This window comes from Equus asinus, chromosome 5 (assembly GCF_041296235.1).
Source record: "Equus asinus isolate D_3611 breed Donkey chromosome 5, EquAss-T2T_v2, whole genome shotgun sequence".
Classification (NCBI taxonomy): domain Eukaryota; kingdom Metazoa; phylum Chordata; class Mammalia; order Perissodactyla; family Equidae; genus Equus; species Equus asinus.
The window spans coordinates 98,625,046-98,645,365 of record NC_091794.1 but is presented as its reverse complement, the minus strand read 5'-3'; the positions used below and the strand labels follow the sequence as shown (position 1 = coordinate 98,645,365).

Sequence of the window (20,320 nt, the reverse complement as noted above, 5' to 3'; positions counted from 1 at the left end):
CTTGCAGGACTTAAGTTCTTTGAGAAGAGCTTTCCAGCACTGCGGAATGGGCTCTGTGGGTTCATGGAGTAGGATTCTGTATTCCATTCAACTACACTCTGAAGAATAACTTTTTACTGCTATGGAAAATATTGTTCTTGTGCTTCACAAGTCTTGCCAAGTCTCTTAATGTGGACATTTCTTCAGAGATGGAAGCCAGAAGAACTCTTTGGTTATCCAGGTACAAATACAAAGACTGTTTATTTAGGAGCAGCCTGGCTTTCTTCATAAATACATTTTGTAGGGTGATGGCCTACAAACAACTGAAATGGAAAACCATCTGTAGAGACTGTAACTTCATAAAAGAAAAAACAAAACAAAACAAAGCACAGCACTCCAGTATCTGTAGGAGGAACTGAGGCCCAAACCACAGCTGGTTTTATACTTACCAAAATGGCTTAAGTGAAGTTGAAGTTGGGGAACAATGTCATTTTCACACATGGTAATGGTTTGGTTTTAAACTCCACGCCCAGTTTTTTAAAAGTGTAATTTCACCTTGTTTTCTTTCATTCTTTAGAAGATATCTTTGGGTTTCTTAAGCATTGGAGGGAATTGATGATTTTAAAATCAATGGTAGTGGTAGTCTCAAAGTGAATTAGTGTCCCTAGTCCTAATGCATCCAGTGAACACTTATTATTTAAAAAATTGCCCTTAGGATCACTCCCACCCGGAATGCATTTCTAGTTGGTGTTGGAAAGAAGCTTCCTCTGGACTTTCAGAGGGGCTCTCCCACCCAAGCACAAGTGCCTCCTTACCCACCAAGGAGCTTGCCTTTTCCACCTGTAGACACACACACACACACACACACACACATGCACTCACTCACTCACTCTCTCTCTTCAGGAGCGATTTGGACTAGACAACAAATAGCCAGACAGCACCTCCCAGTAATGGGCGCACATGCAGAAGCTGCCAAAAGGAGAAGTCACTTTACTTTCTTTTAAACTTGCAATGTTTGTCTTTATTTTGTTCTTTATATTTTGAAAGTGAAAAGAAATAGTATTGAGTCAATTTCTTTTTGTTTTTTTAAATATTTGTTCTATGTATTTACAAGCCTTAAAGTTGCTCTAAAGATTTCAAAAGTATTAAGAGTACTTTTCCCAGGGTAGCACTTTTTTTTTAAACAATTCTTGGAGTTCTCTGGTCCACAGCATTTCCTTCTGTTCCCAGGTTATGTATGTTTTGATTACTATTGTGATTTTTTTATTTTCTGAAGCAAGCTGAGAGGCAGGCAGAAAGATTTGATGCCAAAAAAAAAAAATCTTTCTTACCTTGTTCACCCCTAACCTTCTTAAATCTGGACTAACTACTATGCTTTAAAACAAACGTGAGGTGCATCTGAAGGGGAGGGAAATTTATTTCTCTGCTTTTCTATTATACAAGTTGTTTACAGAAACTGCAAATTAAAAAATTACACTGGCATTTGCAGTCCTTAAAATAAATTAAAAGTTCTCAACTTTTTTTCTAAACAGATGTTTTTTTTTTTAAAGTATGAGTCCTCGTTTAAAAAGAAAAGATTAAAACAGAAAATATTTTCTATAAATAATACATGTATTTTGGTTTTAGTGCTCCCGCCCTCAGGTTTGAAGTTTACTTTTTTCCAGTACCTTTTTCCTCCATGATCACCTTTTTTTCTCTTTCCCCTCTCCCACTCGTGCACACGTGGGGGTTTCTGCGAGAATTGGCCTTGCTGCACTGTGATTGGCGAAGACGTGAAACTTTTTAAAAAAATACTTAAATTGTTTCTTTTGTTTCGTTTTGTGTATTTGAAGTTTTAGTTATCCTCAGACTCCTCTTCAGCTTCCCGCAGCCAGGTGAAGAATGCTGTGACAGATTTCAGGGCCACACCCTTCCCATTCTGCTCTGCGGGGTCCTTGCTGCTTTCCCATTTGTAGAAGGCATCCTCGGAGATCACTTCCTCGTCATACAGGCAATCAAAAAACATCCGGAGCAAATCTACAAGGGGTGAAAGTTAGCCATCAGTTTTAGGGGGCAAAACTGTTGTGCAGGAAAGATTGTTCTTTCTAAGCAATGAATGAATGCACATTAATTTCCTTAGAGAAGAGCATCCACGACAATTCACTATACTCCCTCTCGATAGTATAATATTAAAACAATTTGTCTAAAGAACAGGAAAAGAAGATTTAAGCACTCGAAATTATTTTTTATTCCTATTATTTTGTTCAATTTAAACTATTTTCTGATACTGCTGAGATGTTTGATATTATGTAGTTCTCAACCTAAACACTTTAAAAATTGAAGAGTAATTTTTAATCTTCTTCTTTATACATTTCTCCATTGTTTGAAATTTTACAACAAAAATATATTATTTTTTAAAATTTCAGGAGAAAAAGGCAGGATGTACTTCCCTCTCTTCTAATGTATTTTCAAAATGAAAAGAGCAATAATTTATATGAAAAACAGGAGTAAAAATTATTTCATCTGGATTTTATCCAGTGAAATGATAGTCTTTTTTTTTTTTGAGGAAGACTGGCCCTGAGCTAACATCCATGCCCATGTCCGCACCCAGGATCCGAACTGGTGAACCCTGGGCCGCCGAAGGGGAACATGGGCACTTAACCACTGCGCCACCAGGCCAGCCCCATGATAGTCATTTTTTATTGTTTTCAATGCCCAGATGATCTGGGTAATTTTAATTCTCTGTTTTGTTCTCACAACAGAAACTGACCTCAACATTATTGTTCAAAAAAGAGAGAAAGTTCATAGAAATATTATATTCTCTTTTTTCAATTCCTTCTTTATGGGCTCTTAAAATTCACTTCCAGTCAGCTCACTGATCATATTAATGGAGGGAGGCAGTGGAATAAGCAATAATTGCTAATAAATAATAGGTTTAGAATGAATGATATTAAAATTTTTCTTTAGATTTATCTTTGTAATTTTATTAGTCAAGCTAATATCGAAACCACTTTTCATTCTCTAAACCCTGATTGGTCTATGTGGAAAAACAGAAGCAAGTGGCTAGGATTCTGTTGGTAGTAAATCTAGAATTAAACATCTTTCCAGAGATTACTGAAGCTGATTAATTAGGGAGATACTTTAATTTGACTTGCTGAGCACACAGCATCAATTTCACCTTACTACTTAACCATTTCTTAAAAAGTTAGTGTCCTTATCCTAGAGGAGAAAAAAGGAAGCCATGATGTAAATGACCTGTCAAAAGTCTTGAGAGAGAAAAAACAAAGTCAGATTAATTCTCTGATTCAGACTTAGATGCCTCTTCAGTTATACCCTGAGGACTATTTGTTTCAATCTTTTCCTTTATCTCCCAGTGGGATTCATCAGCACTAGGAAAGAAGGAAAACTTTGAAAAAGCCACAATCTAAACAAGCGTCAAAGAACTACTTCAGTGCTATGTCTAAAATAGCCATGTACTATCCTTTTTCACAAGTTTCACTGAATTTTCAAGAGTTAATACAATTCAGTTAATTTACTAGTAATCACTAAGACTTGGGTGTTCAGGTTACCTTATCTGTTTGGTTAGTCAAGAATTAATCTTAACCCTTAACTGAAAACTAGTCTAAAATGCCTTACTATCTTTGCTGAGTGTCTGAGGATTCTGAAGAGTATCATCTTCTTCCATTATTAAGACCTGTGTCAAAGCAGGTGAAAGATTGTACTGCACATATGCTAACACTGAGATGCCCGAGACCTGCACTGTCTAACAGGGTAGCCACTATCCACATGGGACTATTTAAATTTAAAATAAATTCAAAATTCACTTCTTAGTCACAATAGCCACACTCAAGTGTTCAACTGACACATGTGGCTCATGGTTACCATACTGCACAACAGAGATATCTTTCCATCATTGCAGAGAGCTTTATTAGATAGACGTGCCCTAAAATGAGGATTAAATCTCTAATATAAGCTAGTTTTCTCATCTCCTTCTCATAAAAGTCATGTACAGAAAACACTCAGGTTTATGAAAGTGTTTGGTTATCTGAATTTTTGTCACTAGTGATTCCTCTAGTATCCATTATTCTACTATTACGTTCAAACCCAGCAAACCAGCTCTGAAGTCCTGGCCTAGATAAATGTCACCCACTGGTTAGGTTAACTGTAACGAGAGGTAAACTTACTGGCAGGTTGATCAAGTTTTACTATTGATGCTTGTAGTGCATAAAGTGCTTGCAGTTCCTTCTCTGTATCTGAGTCTAGGTACTTGAGTAAGATGGGCACTCTCTGCTTGATAACCGCAGTGTCCACTCGAAAGGCAGAAGAGTCAGCTAGAGGCGGCAGAAGAACTAAGCATTACATTGAGGTGTTAACACACAGAGCTATTTTAATTTTCTGAGTTGATAAGACACACATGACTCTGTAAGGAAAAGAGGAAGGGGGTTCAAGGCGAAGATTCTGAAATCCAAAATGTCCTGAAATTTTTAATGGGACATTCTCTCTGAAATTATACAAAAACATGGAGGACGGATGTATTTGCAGAGCCGGGTTCCCTCAAAAATAGTGCACCCGATTCTTTATCTTTAATCATAATGAAACAGGGATAGCGGTTTTATGACATCCCAAACTACAAAATGAATATTATAAAGGAAATTGAAGTGACAGTTCATGCATATCTTTTCAGAAGGGTTAAAGAAGTAGAACCATAATTTTATTATTAGTACAATGAGGACTAACTGTGACAGTGGCAAAGATCACATCTAGCCTAGGCCTTTTGGGGAAAAGGCACAGTAAAAAGGGGCTGAGGAAAGCACCTTCAGGGCCAAGAAGCATAGGTTTTACTTCCTCTGTAACTTAGCACTGGAACACAATAGTTTTTTCTTTTTATTGGCTTATAATATTGTGTAAACTTCAGGTGTACACTATTATATATCAGTTTTTGTATACAATCTTTTTTTTTTTAAAGACTGGCACCTGAGCTAACAAGTGTTGCTAATCTTCTTTCTTTCTTTCTTTCTTTCTTTTATGCTTTTTTTCCCCAAATTCCCCCAGTACATAGTTGCACATTTTATTTTATTTATTTTATTTATTTTTTTGAGGAAGGTTAGCCCTGAGCTAACATTGGCTGCCAATCTTCCTTGTTCTGCTGAGGAAGACTGGCCCTGAGCTCACATCCATGCCCATGTTCCTCTACTTTATATGTGGGACCCCTACCACAGCATGGCTTGCCAAACAGTGCCATGTCCGCACCCAGGATTCGAACCGGCGAACCCCGGGCTGCCAATGCGGAACGTGCGCACTTAACCACTGCGCTGCGCCACCCGGCCAGCCCCTTTAGTTGCATATTTTAGTTATGGGTCCTTCTAGTGGTGGCATGTGTGACACCACCTCGACATGGCCTGATGAGTGGTGCCATGTCCGCACCCAGGATCTGAACCGGTGAAACCCTGGGCCTCAAAGGCAGAGCATGTGAACTTAAGCACTCAGCCACGGGGCTGGCCCCTACAACCTTGTTTTTAAAAGCAGCTTTTATACTTTCCAATTCAGATTTTAAAACACCAAAGTCTTACGATTCCATAGGTACTGGAAATGATTTACAAGCTTTTTATGAAGACTTTCTACACAGCTTATTTCCCTCATTAAAGAATTAACATTGAAACAACATTCATCTGACTGAAAATCTTAAATTACACTTCTGAAGCTATCTTCTAAAATAAGAAAGACAGACAAGAAATTCTAAACAGCTTTTGAACTGATGGATTATTTTTTCCTTTTCAGTGAGAGAAATGTGGATTTCTATCTGAGGCTAAGTGGATGGGCTTATTAAATACTGTTAAATACTCTATGCAGCTTGGAATATTTAGCGTTTCTACGATGCTAATATTATCCATCTATGTAATTCACGAACATTCAATGAAACCATTTTATATAAAGTCAAGATAAAGCAGGAGAAACAACTGGTATTTTCTTTTCTCATCTATGTATTTATATAAAATGGTTTTTCTGTTGAGACTGACCCTTCACTGATATTAGGTTAAGAATATTCAACCCATTCATTGTAACTCTTGAATGGGAGAAGGAGGCTTTGAATGTTGGAGCTGAAAAGTAAAGGAAAAGCCACATGCAACAGAGTAGAAAACAACCCGAGGAGCATGCACCAACTTTCTGCTGAGTGAAGAACACAGGTGTGCAGCAGCTGCTCAGATCTGGACTCTCTGCAGGCAGAGTAGCCATCTAACCCCCTGCTTCAGATAGCCAGGCACTGCAGACAGAAATGGCACCCATTTGCACAGAAACCGAGCTATATAGGGCAAGTTTTGAAGACAATATAAACTCAGACCCTATCATCAGTAGTTGACATACTGGGGATTTCAGATGTTAAGAGCTGCCTTCAGAAACGTTACTTACCTATAATAGCTGCTTTACAAACGGCTGTCATTAAAGCTCTAAGGAATGTAGGTGAACTCATCTGGCTTTCATCTAGATTAGCCTGAAATCAAAAGTAAATGGAACACTTAAAGGTACCCTTGCACAAGGGAGAAATTGTTTCCTCTGAACGGGGCCTCATCTGGCACTAAGGGCAGACAGGATCACACTCAACCTCCTTGCAAAAGTTAATCTTCTGATTTGTCGGCAAACACTTGGGCTGCTGCCAGTTCTGCCTGAAAGCGCTCTAAGGAGCCGTATTTGGTGTCCAGGGAGCTTACTGCTGCCTATCCTTTGTCCCTTCAATTATGCAGTGCTGTGTACTTTCGTACATTTGGAAGTGAAACCATTTAAAATATTTTTTCTTCAATAAATAACTCATATTAAGACGATCTATCCAAATCTATACATTTGACGGAACAACTGTGTCACAACCATGGTGTACTTTAAGGACTACTTTTCTCAGTAGTGTGTAACTACTTTTAAATGTACAAACACTGCTTTCTCATCTTAGTTCCAATGTGCATTAGAGATTAATCTCAAGCGTTGCCTCAAACCAACCCTTCAGGCAGTGGTGAGAAAACTGTTACTCTTTTCTAAGGATGGCAAAAGAAAGTATTTAGAGATATATTGAGTAAATGGGCCCCAAATTTATTTTTTAGTTTATCTCTCTTAAGATCTTATCTTCTTGCTATAAAACATGGTGCTAACCCAGATGAGTAGCAGAAGAAAAAGAAGAACGAAAGGTGACATTTTCTAGGCAGGTATTTCAAACACTTTTCCAAGTTTATGTCCCTTAGCCTGTAAACAGAATTAATGCCTGTCTCTGTTTCCTTTAATAGCACAGCAAGGTATTTTCCACTGACAGGATCAGCCTTAAAATGACTGGCCAGGAAAAAATTAAAGATGTCATTATAACTTCTGTATTAGAAAGCTAAGAATTTCAAAGCTATATAGAGATCAGTTTAATGTTTATGAATTCTAGAACTGACATCCATCTTTGTTGCCACCTAACCTCGAACATCCCTGGGAGGAACTGGCAGCTCCTTGAGAGCAGAGTCAGCAGTGGTTAACAAGTGAGGTGGCCGCTCTGCAGGAGACCGGCAGAGCTGAACATGGAGAACTGCGATACACTAAGACGTTTCATGACCAATCTTCTCCCACAGAAAAGAACCATGTGGTGCTACTGCTGACAGCTACGGGTGGGATGGGGTGGGGCAAGAGCCACACATGGAAGATGTCATGATGCTTTACGTGTTATACACAGTTGCTGGTTTATCCCTCTTTAAAAAATACTTTAGGCTGAAGCCAGGCTGGTCTAGCCCCAGAAATTACTTCTGCAAAGTCTGAACAATTATTTTTGAGGAATAAATGAGAGAATAAAAACATACGATTAATTTTTGGCTAAATAATACTTTATAAACAGGTTGACAGAGCTATTTCAAGCACTGACTATCATTTGAAATCCCCAAAGGATTAGATTTCAAGCAGAGTCTGAGAAAAATAAACATACTAGCTAAATGTAATTAGATAATACCACTTCCAAACCATTTGACTGTTTCTTTTGTTTTAACAAACTGCATATTTCTTCTACCTAATAAAGCCAAATACTGTAATTCTAATATCCCAGAGTAGAAAAGACCTAAAGAAAAGTGTCAAGAATACTAAAGTATAGATTAAGCAAAGATGTTAACAAAAATGGGCAAGAACAAGATGGAAGATGGGTCTGCTAATTGGGATAGATAAATAAAATCAGATTTACATAATACCAGTATCAGATACAGAGCAACAAATGTCTATATGTATTGTGAGCTCAGCTACTATTATGATTTTGTCTTTTTCTTCTTTTTTTTTGTTTTTGGTGAGGAAGATTGTCACTGAACTAACATCTGTGGCAATCTTCCTCCATTTTGTATGTGGGATGCTGCCACAGCATGGCATGATGAGAGATGCATAGCTCCATGCCTGGGATCCAAACACGCAAACCCCAGGCCACCGAGGCAGAGTATGTGAACTTAACCACTGCACCACCAGGTCAGCCCCTCTCTCCTTTTTAAAAAGTCATCTTTATTAGGTATAATGTACATTCAGGAAAATACATCTTTTGTCTTTTCTTTAAGGAGAATAATTGTTTGTCTAGAGTAGGCAGAATAAGTATTAACACAGAAAAAAACAAAAGAAGAAGCCAGCCCAGTGGGATAGTGGTTAAGCTCACTTGTTCCACTTTGGCAGGCCAGAGTTCACAGGTTTGGATCTGGGGCTCAGACCTAACACTGCTTGTTAAGCCATGCTGTGGCAGCATCCCACATAAAATAGAGGAAGACTGGCACAGACGACAGCTCAGCGACAATCTTCCTCAAGCAAAAAGAGGAAGATTGGCAACAGATGTTAGCTCAGGGCCAATCTTCCTCATAAAAAACAAAAGAGAAGCCCAACATGGAAGAAGAGGTAAAAACACCACCATTTTGTAATACATGAGAAAATAAAAGACTAAATTGCTGAAATGATGGTGCTCTATGAAGAATCATGAAGAAAGGGAATGATGCTAAATATGCAAACCTTGACCCAACTTCTAAAACAGAAAAGAAGGTATATGATGTCAATAACACACGAGAAAGTCTGGTGCTGACTCTGTGCTAAATTCTATAACAAACTATCACATGAATGGTTAAAAGTATTAGAGAGAAAAGAGATGGTTATAGTAAGAGTAACAAATAAGTACATGGAAAACAAGTCATGCCAAACTAACCTCCTTTCCTTTTCTGATTTTAGTATATGGTAGCTCGAATGGAGATAGGCATATATTGTCTGGACTTCAGCAAGGCATTTGACAAATTATCTAATGATAGATATCCCCTTGTGGGCAAGATGGAAAGGTGAACTAGACAGTAGAATGATGCGAAATAATAAACAGGTTAACAGCTGGAAATGTCCACGGGGACGGGGGTCAGTCTGGTCCCTGAAAGTATACTCCTTTCTTCTTGGCCTTACTCTATTCACACATTTTACCCATAACTTGGATGAGGACAAAGTTGGCTTATTAATGAAATACAAGGTGAAAAAGGTGGCAAGCAAATTTTATGACCACGTCAGAATCTAAAATGTCCTAACAAACTAAAAAATGTGTCTAATTTAAGAAGATGAACATAAACAGAAATAAATTATTAAAACCCCATTTTGGTTCAAAGACCAAATGCTTCAGTTCAGGATGGGAGAGATGGCTAAACTGTAGAACATAAAAGAATGACTGAAAGAGCAATTTGAGTTCAGCGTGGCAAGCCTGCCAGGAGCAGAGACCAAAACAACAGACGCAACAGCACTGCCTAACTCCCTCCTGTTCGACAACATCTGGTGATCATGCTCAGTTTGCGCATGTCACTTTGAGAGGGATGTTGAAAATCCAGGTATGTTTGGATAAGAGTAACCAGACAAGGGTTTGGATATCAAGACTTCAAGAAAGAACAAAAGAACCTAGAGAGGGAGACAGAGATATAATGATAGACGATTATTATTAAATAAAAGATTCCAACTAGGTGAGATGATGGACTTATTATCCTGTATAGACCTGGGGGAAAAATAGGTAAAAAATTAAATTATCAGAACCTTCATTATTTCTCACAGCTTGGAAGTGGTTAAAGAAACAACAGCTCATTACAAGGACTACACAAGAGGATTTATACAAGAGGGAGAGGACTAGATTAGCCCTCCATGGCTTTCTTTCAATTTGGATTATTATATGATCCCATGGAAAATGTGCACAAATAAAACACACTTCCATAAGTAATAATTACTAAAGGAATACATTAACACATTAAAAAGAGACATGATCAACAAACTCCACAACACAAATAAGTTATAAAATTTTCAGAAAGGAGTGTTGTTATGTAAACCAACTTATTTCATAATAATTATATATTGTTTATTACTTTTATCCAGGATACTTTTTTCTTGGTGAGGAAGATTGGCTGTGAGCTAACATCTGTTGCCAATCTTCCTCTTTTTGCTTGAGGAAGATTGTCCCTGTGCTAACATCTGTGCCAGTCTTCCTCTATTTTGTATGTGGGGTGCCATCACAACGTGGCTTGATGAGCGGTGTGTAGGTCTGCACTTGGGGATCTGAAACTGCAAACCCCAGGCTGTCGAAGCAGAGTGTATGAACTTAACCACTATGCCACTGGGCTTGCCCCAGGATAGTATTTTAAAATGTGAGAACATTTAGGAAGAACTGTAAATTTGTGAATGATAAAACGTAGGGTAGATCCTAAACTAATGAGAAACTCAGAAAAATGGCTTATGTTCTGACTATTTTTAGTTGACTTTATAAAATACTATGAATCTTATAAAAACAGAAAAATAGCCTTAGAGTTCCAAACACTGGACAGCCACATGCAAAAGAATGAAAGTAGACCATTCCCTTATACCATGCACAAAAATAAACTCAAAATGCATTCAAGACTTGAATGTAAGACCCGAAACTATGACACTTCTAGAAGAGTTTCAAACATACAAACAAGAAAGAACAAAAACTGACTTCGTGAAAGTTAAAAACTCCTATGAAGTGAAACGGAAATATGTGAGTTAAGGGGATCCCCCGAGAATCTTTCTTGCAGAGTTTTCAGGGAAGGTGACGTAGTCTTTATACCTCTACCCAGTCAAAGATTTGTTCATCATTCGCTTTGTCCTCAATAATGAGTTTCTCAAGTCGCTTATATAGCTCTTCAGCAGAGAGTTCTTTCTTTGAAAGTGCTTCGGAGGAACAGGAACTATCAGACTCTATAAAGTCCAACTTCTGAAACACAAAATGTCAAACATATTAATATAATTCAGTATTATTAACACCTTGAGAGGAAAACAAAACCATGAGTTATCTCTTCTATTTTACATGGGATCAAAATGATCAGCAGAAGCCATTTTATATTCATAGTTCTGAAAGACTCTCACTCCATTATCTTTCTGAATACTTCTCCAACTTTTTATACTGTCTATCTGATGCTCCTTAAAAACAAGCAACCGAACAAACTCCCTAAAATTATATCTGGTTAGGCTTACCTCCAAAGCATTCTGAGCTCCAATCTCGCTCTTGGCTGTGACACAGCTCTGAGGCAGCGTGCAAGTATGAGCAAGGGTACAATTTAGCTCCCCTTCTGCAGCCTATGGTTTAACATCAGTATGGCAAGAGAGCAGCTGTCAAAACTCTAGTTTTAGTTTTAAGTCCTCAAAACACCTCCTGACCGTTCTGAATCAAAGTGTGAGAAATCATGCCATAGTTGTTCAACTCTTCGATGAATAGTTTAAAAAAAAAAATCAATAAAAAAATTACTGGTAATTTTCCAGGGTTTAAGGCAGTAAGGTATGTAGGTAGTTTCACTATGCAAAAACCATAAAAATTAAAGTATTAAAGATTATTAACTTAAGCTTTTCTCTAATAAGATTGTGATATATCCCTATACCCTCCCCAGATCCACAAAGAAAAAATTACCTTGAATTTTGTGAAAACAAAGTTTCATCCTATCATTTTAATTGTCGTTACCACTTACATAGCACCTCTAAATAATATTTTCCTATACAGTTTTAGAAACATGATTTGGTATGGCAGTTTTCTGACTCAATCTGGATAATTTAAATACTCCATGCTCCACACTTCAGTATACACCCAAAAGCAAAAGATGATGGTTGTAAGTTCTTTTAAGAACAGGCAATCAATTTTTCATAACATTGAAACATTCTTCAAATTTATTCTAATACTCCTAGGTGTTAGAACAGGTACACAATTGAATACCTCTTTGACCTAACACAAAGCTACAGAAATAAAGTCTGAGAGCACTTAACGAAAACAACAAAATCAAACATGAAGTACACTGCTCATTAATACAATATGACATAAAAACATTTGAAAATGAAAGGCTTTACACTGCCAAAGGGAGTCAGTGGTGAACTGTAACGTTTGCAGAGGAACATTTATTTCTCAGAACTCCTGTGTTTCTGTGTAAGCTGTCTAATCTCCCTGGAACCTAGAAGGCTGGGATGCAAATTTCTGCATCAGTTCATCACGACCTCCTGTAGACTGTACTAGTTCCCAGAAAAAGAGCATTAAACTAATTATTTTAAAAGAAAGCTGAAAGTTAGGATACAGAAGTTTTCTGAAACCTCATTTTTCTAATTGTCTTTAAACACTTTTATTAATAACAACAACATCCATAAGTGATTGAGTACCTCTCTGGGCTCAGTGTTTCTTACATATTATCTCACTGAATCCCCATAAAAATTCTACAAGGTAGGTATTATTAGCATTTCACAGGGTGAGGAATCCGAGGCTTAGAGAAATCAAGTAATTTGCTTAAAGTGACATTAAGTGCTAGAAAACTGGACTCTGAAAGCAGCTTTATTTGACTTTAAACTAGGGTGCCATGTGTTTTAATTTCTCTTGGACACATACCCAGAAGTGGAATTCCTGGGTCATGGGGATTCTATAAGAAACCATCTGCATGCTACTTTCATTAATTACATCTTTATACATTGTGCATCCATTAACAAATTTATAATTGTTTTACAGATTTTCCTTTTAAATCACATAGGAAACAAAAAGAGGAGCTACAAACCAAAATCACAACAATACTTGCTTTTATATTTACCCATGTAGTTACCTTTATCAGTGATCTTTATTTTTTCCTATGGCTTTGAGTTACTGTCCAGCGTCCTTTTGTTTCAGCCTGAAGAACTCACCTGTGCACTTCTTGTAGGGGAGGTCTACTGGTGAACAAACTCACCTAGTTTTTAAATCTAGGAAGGTCTTAATTTCTACTTGATTTTTGAAGAAAATTTTGCCAGACGAAGAATTCTTGGTTGACAGTTTTTAAATTTCAGCACTTTAAATATATCATCCCAGTGTCTTTTGATCTCCATGGTTTCTGATGAGAAATTGGCTGTTAACCTTGCTGAGGATTCTTAGTATGTGATGACTCACTTCTTTATTGCTGCTTTCAAGATTTTTCCTGGGGCCAGCCCAGTGGCGCAGCGGTTAAGTGTGCATGTTCTGCTTCTCGGCGGCCTGGGGTTCGCTGGTTCGGATCCCGGGTGTGGACACGGCACTGGCTTGGCACGCCATGCTGTGGCAGGCGTCCCACATATAAAGTAGAGGAAGATGGGCAGGGATGTTAGCTCTGGGCCAGGCTTCCTCAGCAAAAAGAGGAGGACTGGCAGTAGTTAGCTCAGGGCTAATCTTCCTCCAAAAAAAAAAAAAAAAAAAGATCTTTCCTTTGTTTCTCTCTTCCAGCAATTTCATTATACTATATGTTGGTGTAGATCTCTTTGAGTTTACCCTTAGAGTTTGTTGAAAATTTGGGAAGTTTTCGGCCATTATTTCTTCAAATACCTTTTTTTGGGGCACCTTTCTTTTCCTTCTGGGACTCCATAATGTGTATGCTGGTACACTTGATGATGTCCCCTAGGTCCTTAGGCTCTGTTCCTTCATCTTGATTCTTTTTTCTTTCTGCTCCTCAAACTGAATAATTTCTTCTTGTAAAGGCTCTTTATATGTTTAATGGATTAATTTTTCCTATGTGTTACTACAATTTTAAGGTTGTTTTTTTTCAATTGCAGGGCCTAGCTTAAAGAATTCAATGATACTCATAGTTCCATATAACAATAACAGAAATTTTGTTAACAAAACAATAAATAAAAAAGCCTCTCTGTTGCAATAATTAAAGATAAATTTTCATGGCCATAAATTAGAGCCAAACCAGTGACTCCTGACTGGCTGAACAATTTCAATTCCCTATTTTCAAGTCCACTCATTCTTTCTTCTGACTGCTCAAGTGTGTAGTCGAACCCCTCTAATTTTTCATTTCAGCTTTTGTAACTTTTCAGTTTCAGAATTTCTATTTAGTTCCTTTTTATAATTTCTATCTCTTTATTGATATTCCTGACTCATTCATACATCATTCTCCTGATTTCTTTTAGTTCTTTGTCAACGGTTTCTATCAGCAACTGAAGCACATTTAAGACAGTTAAAGTCTTTGGTATGTCCAATGTTTGGGCTTTCTCAGGGATGCTGTCAGTTTTTTTCCTATGAATGAGCCATTTTCTTGCTTCTTTGTATGCTTTATAATTTTTTTGTTGAGAACTAGACATTTTGACTATTGTAATGTGGTAACTCTGGACATCAGATTCTCTCCCTTCCCCAGGGATTACTGATGTTGTAGTCAACTGTTTGTTTAGACACTTTTAGACAAGGGTTACACTCCTTCTCATGTGTTGTCACTGAAGTCTCTGATCCATTATCTCTGCAGTCAGTCAGTGACCTTCCAGAGATTTCAGTGAATGCCTGGATCCAACGAGAAAATGAAAGGGGATTGGGGAAGACACAAATGTGTTGTGTTTCTTTATATTCTTTGACAGACACTATCCAGGAAGCTGCTTCAGCCTAAGGTGTTGAAACAAAGGCTAGGTCCTGCACTGGACCCTCAGTGAACTGCCAGGCAGATTAAAAGACACAACACCAGTCTTTGAAAAACAGGGTCTTTATTGCTCAACCTGGCACCCGAAAGCTGCACCAGAAAAGGACATACCAGACCCCAGCTGTCTGCCACAGGGCTGGGATCTGGTAGCTTCCAGGCAAAATGCCAAAAATCACTGAAATTTACCAGACTCTCTTTCCTCCAGCATTCCCCTGGCGCTGGTAGTGCATATGTTCAACTAGACTCCACAGTTCCAGAATAAGTGATTCTAACAGATCTTGTGAGCTCAATGGTTGTTTCAGTGGAGGGACTAATTCTGGAGTTTCTTACTCTGTCATCTGCCCTACATCCATACATTGACTTTTGAATGTTAAACTAACTGTACGTTCCTGTGATAAACTCTACTTGGTTATGATGTATTATCCTTTTTATACATTGCTGGATTTGATTTGCAAAAATTTTGTTGAGAAATTTTACTCTATGTTAATTAGGAATATTGGTCTATAGTTTTCTTTTCTTGAAATGTCATTGTCTGGTTTTGTTACCAAAGTAATGGTGGCCTCATAATGAGTTGGGAAGTAGTCTCTCCTCTTCAATTTTCTGGAAGAATTGGTGTATAATTCTTTGCAGAATTGGTATTATTTCTTCCTTAAATATTTGGTAGAATTAATCGGTGAAACCATTGGGGCCTGGAGTTTTCTTTGTGTGCATGTTTTTAAATACTTCAATTTCTTTAATAGATATTCAGGTTATCTATTATTCTTCAGTGAGCTCTAGTAGTTTCTATCTTTCAAGATATTTTTTCATTTCAACTAAGCTGATGTATTTCTTGGCATAAAGATTATTCATAAAATTCTATTCCCATTATTAAGTGTAGAATCTGTACACATAAAATGTGTACAATGGTATCTCTCTCATTCTTTTTATTGGTAGTTTGTGCCTTCTCTTTTTCATTTTTTTAGTCTGGCTAGAGGTCTATCACTTTTATGTTCTCAAAGAACCAGTTTATGGCCAGCCCTGGTTGCCTAGTGGTTAAGCTGAGCGCACTCTACTTTTGCGGCCCAGGTTCGGCTCCCGGGCACAGACCCATACCACTTGTCTATCAGTGGCCATGCTGTGGTGGTGGCTGACATACAAAAAGAGGAAGATTGGCAACAGATGTTAGCTCAGGGCGAGTCTTCCTCAGCAAAAAAAGAAGGAAAAAAAAGGAACTAGCTTTTGACTTCACTGATTTTTCTATTTCAATGATTTCTGCTCTGATCTTTATAATTTCCTTTTTTCTATTTACTTTGATTTTTGTTTGCTCTTCTTTTTCTAATTTCGTAAGGTCAAAGGTAAGGTCACCGATTTGTGACCTTACTTCTTTTCTAGATACAGATGTTCAGTGCTAAAAATTTCACTCTAAGTACTGCTTTAGTTGCATCCCGCAGATTCTGATATGTTGTGTTTTCATTTACGTTCAGTTCAAAATATTTCTTACTAGCTTTATGATTTCTTGTTTGACTCATGGGTTATTTAGAAGTGTGTTAAGTTTCTAAATATGTGTTGCCCTTATTCTAAAAGGTTAGTTTAGTTAGACAATTTAGATTAACTGACATTTTCTCTGCTCTTTGAGATTATTCCACCTTCTGGCTTTCATTGTTGCTATTGCAAAGTCTATTTTTCCTTTGTAGGTAATGCGCTGCTTCTTTCCAGTTACTTTAAAATCTTTTCTTGGTCTTTAATATTATGCAGTTTCACTAAATGTAATTATACTGTGTGGCATACATGTGCTTTCTATACAGAGTCATAGATTTTATCAGTTTTGAAAAAGTCTCAGCTACAGTCTCTTCAAATACAGTCTTTTCCCCATTCACTGTATTTTCCTTTCTGGGACTCCAATTAAACACGTTAGATTTTCTCATTCTGTCCTCTAAATCTCCTTAGATCTCTTAGACTTCTACCCAGTTGTTTCTTTCTTTTTTTTTTTTCAAATCTGCCCAGTCATTTTGACTGGTCTATTCTTGTTTACTTATTTTCGTGATTCCCCCTTTTTTATACAGTGTAATTTTAAATTCTGAGTGATAATTTCATTATCTCAAGTCTTTGGGGGTCTAAATCTAGTATTTATTGTCTGTTTACTCTCACTCAGGGTTACCTGCTTCACGATATGTTACATGAACTCTGTTAACTCATATATTTACAGAACGTTAATTTGTAGGAAATAAGAGGACTTAAGTTGAAGATGTTTCCCCCAAAGAGCATTTGGCCTGCTGCTTCTTGAAACCAGGATAATGCTGAACTGGGACCTTTTCAACTTCTTCCAAGATCTCTGGCAGCACTTATATGGCATTGGGCGACAGCCCTTTCACATGCACTTACTGCTCAGAGCTCAAGTTTCATCACTGGCTTTTCCTCCCCTTGTTCTTTTTGTTCCTTGGAAATTTCTTCCACTTTCTATGAGCACAGAAATGCAAGATAAATTATGGTTCACCTAGGTTTTAATTGTGGCAAGAATGCTAGTGTTCCTGTCTATCTAAACTATAACCAAAAGGAAGCTAAAGTCCATAGTAACCTAATACAATGTCATTATACAGCACAATATACTTACTTTAAATTCATTTTCAGATTGCTTCATTTTCTTTTTACCTAAGAGTAATTTTTTTTCTCCCTATTACTGATTTTGTTGGCTGTCTTACCTTTGATTTTCCTCATAGGTTTTAGGATTCTGACTTGCAGGATCATTTTCAGAGGAAGATTTTTGTTTTCTTTCTCTGTCACTCCTCCTAGTTTAATACTTTTATGGTTGCCTCTATCTGGTCCCCTAGAATTCTTTGTTTAGGAACTGATTATATTGATCATGGGGTCTTCTGCCTTGTTGTGGATTTCTAGATCTAGTCACCAAGTCAGTAGGAGTCTAGCTAAGGTTCTGGCTCTAAGACTGTCTACTTCCCTTGAACTTATTTATCTATGGAGTTATCACTTGTTTTCACGCAGTAAGCCTGTATCTAATCTTATATCGGTAAGAGGCATTCTAGTCCCTATTACCCAACAGAAATAACTTCTGGCTATCTCTGCCTGCTTTCAGACCCAGAGCTCATAAGACTTGCAGCTTTAACCCTATTACCCCTGCTTTATTTATCAGTATCATTTCTGCTTCATGAAGACATGTAGCATGTTTTCTAAGTAAGGCTAAGTCCTTTAAATTTTAATTTTTATCTATCATCTAATGAATGCACAGTTGGAGTGGTCTTAAATACATGGACTTAAAGGACAGCTTGACCATGATTCCTATCTTGGTCTAATTTTAATGATTGGAATATCAATGAAACTACCTTCAGTTCCTCTATGAAACAGATCAACCACTACCAAAAAGGCAGGCGCACACCTTGTTCTTACTCACCTGCTCCAAGAGAAAACTATGTACATCTTCCCCTTCTGGTAAAAAGTCCTTCCAGCTGAGGTCAGCCTCCCTCCATACGGCTCCCACTTTCTTATGGCTCTAAAACAGAGACAAGGCCAGTCCATTTACTTTCACATTAGAAGAAGGCTTGCTTGAAGAGAAGAGTGTGGGACTGTAAAGACTGAAAAGTCAAAACTTTTCCTTGCTGATATGAAGTTAATTTCTTAGGACGTTTATCTTTCAAACTGAGATGTCTGAATGTATGTAAATATAACAGTGAATGATTGAAGTATAGCTATTTAAGATTCAATAATTTCATTACCAGATGACTAAACTGAGGATTTGCAAGCTGGTGCTTGAGATTTATGAACACAATCACCTAAAAAAAATCCAATGCACAGAGTTTATAAATTTAACACTGTCTCTTTTCCTAGATAGTGCTATATGCATCTGCTATTAAAGCCATTCAACAAGCTTCACTGGAATTCCTCTTCACAGTGGATCATAATCATGCTGCCTAACATGAGAATGACTAAGGAAGGTGTTGCTCCTGACCCAGGAATGGGAAGTATTTCAAGAGTACCAAGTGCAAGTCTGAGCCCAAGAAACAACAGAGAAGAGCTGTTGTCAGCTTCGAAACCGGTGAGGAGGTGCAAGTGCACTGCCTCAAAAAAGTCTCAGTGATAAAGGAAAACGTCAGATTTTGAGGCTGCGGCTGTCATCTAAGGAACACGTATTCATTACTTCATAGAAAAACTTGCCCAACACATAGCTGCTAACTTGGTAGAAACAGGATTTGAACCAAGGCTGTCTTATTGCAGAGTTTATGCTCTATGATAATTTGCGTTTACTTAGGAGAAGTGTGAGAATTTGCTTTCTGTTTCTACAAACAAAAAGAATTTGAGTTTTAAATAAGGACTAAAGTTAAGTAGGAAGAAGTGGAGGAGGGAATTTTGGATCTAAAAATTAGAGTTCAATAAAAACTTCAGTGCCATCAAGCAAAGAGTATTAACAACAAATAGATAATCAGCTAGAACTAGAGACCAGGCTATTTAGAACACCTATCTGTGACTAACTGTTACACAAATGTGATACAGAAGAACTTCTGTAGATTCAGAGGGAGAAATGAAATGTTGAAATTTTTTTTTAATCAATGCCTATAAAACAATGAAAACTGGCTCTGGTTTGAGTAAGTCAGAAATCACTCCAAAATTTTCACGAGTTGTGTCGTTTTGACATCTCTCATCCCAGGTGTTACATCATCTGTGTGATGCTACACCACTTTCCCAAACCTCTCAGACCTCTAACATCACACTGATGCACTCTTTGGAAACTACTGGTTTAGACTTGTCTGTCTCCCTCTGGAGTCCACAAATTCTTCAAAGGTTTAGTAATCTTTGCAGACTGAGATGGGGTCATAGACCTTTGCATAAAATTATGCAGCATTTATTAAACTAAAATAAATTTAAGATACAAATTTACAATCCTGCAGAATCATTTTTACCACCTATTTCTAATGAGATTACCTAGTCATGATTCAAAAATAATAAAACTAATCATTTTATGAACCCTATCTTTCTCTGAAAGCAGGCGAGTTTTCATTGAAATCTATTAAAAAGTATAAATAATGTAGTCATTTTGTTTCAAGAGAAGAGAAAATTACTAGCTGCAAATAAAACATATCTTGAGATTTTTTAGAATTATACCAAATCTAGTTGAGATTAGATAATTCTTTCCCAAATTCCTAGTAAACAAAAGGAGAAATATACCTCTGGAAGAAACTATATTGAAACAGAGACCTCACTCTTTTTTCAAATAATAAAAGGAAACCATTACTTGCACAGTGATACCTAACCTTTTCACAGATAACTCAAGATCAAAATCACTGCCTTTCCTAATATTTGCTGTTGAGTCTGACATTCAATTTAACACTTACCATTTGTTTGCACAGAAGGTGCAATATTTCAGAAAGCAAGATACCAGCTCTTCCAACAGGAAGTAAAGGTTTGCTAAATTCTCTGTAAAAGATAAGAGCAGTGATTAAATACCTTGAATAAATTCCCTGTTCTAGAACAGTAGGCAAACAATGTGTGTCAAA

At 37.2% G+C, this 20,320-nt stretch overlaps 1 protein-coding gene across 50 annotated transcripts in view; it reads right to left on the bottom strand.

Annotated features, from left to right (window-relative positions):
• Window positions 1–968: 968 nt before the first annotated feature.
• The window catches only part of EIF4G3 (eukaryotic translation initiation factor 4 gamma 3), a 319,514-nt gene continuing 300,162 nt past the window's right edge, over window positions 969–20,320 (bottom strand). For 31 of the 50 annotated variants that reach the window (XM_070510795.1, XM_070510807.1, XM_070510800.1 and 28 more), the window contains 7 exons: window positions 20,159–20,240; window positions 18,223–18,321; window positions 11,434–11,535; window positions 11,027–11,173; window positions 6,367–6,448; window positions 4,143–4,289; window positions 969–1,995 (listed from right to left, as the gene is read on the bottom strand). In XM_070510795.1, coding sequence (XP_070366896.1) covers window positions 1,814–1,995; window positions 4,143–4,289; window positions 6,367–6,448; window positions 11,027–11,173; window positions 11,434–11,535; window positions 18,223–18,321; window positions 20,159–20,240 — 841 coding nt within the window. In that variant the 3' untranslated portion in view covers window positions 969–1,813. Of the gene's footprint in view, window positions 1,996–4,142; window positions 4,290–6,366; window positions 6,449–11,026; window positions 11,174–11,433; window positions 11,536–12,552; window positions 14,708–18,222; window positions 18,322–20,158; window positions 20,241–20,320 lie in introns of those variants that run through there. The other 19 variants (XM_070510812.1, XM_070510815.1, XM_070510804.1 and 16 more) reach the window with 2 other exon arrangements.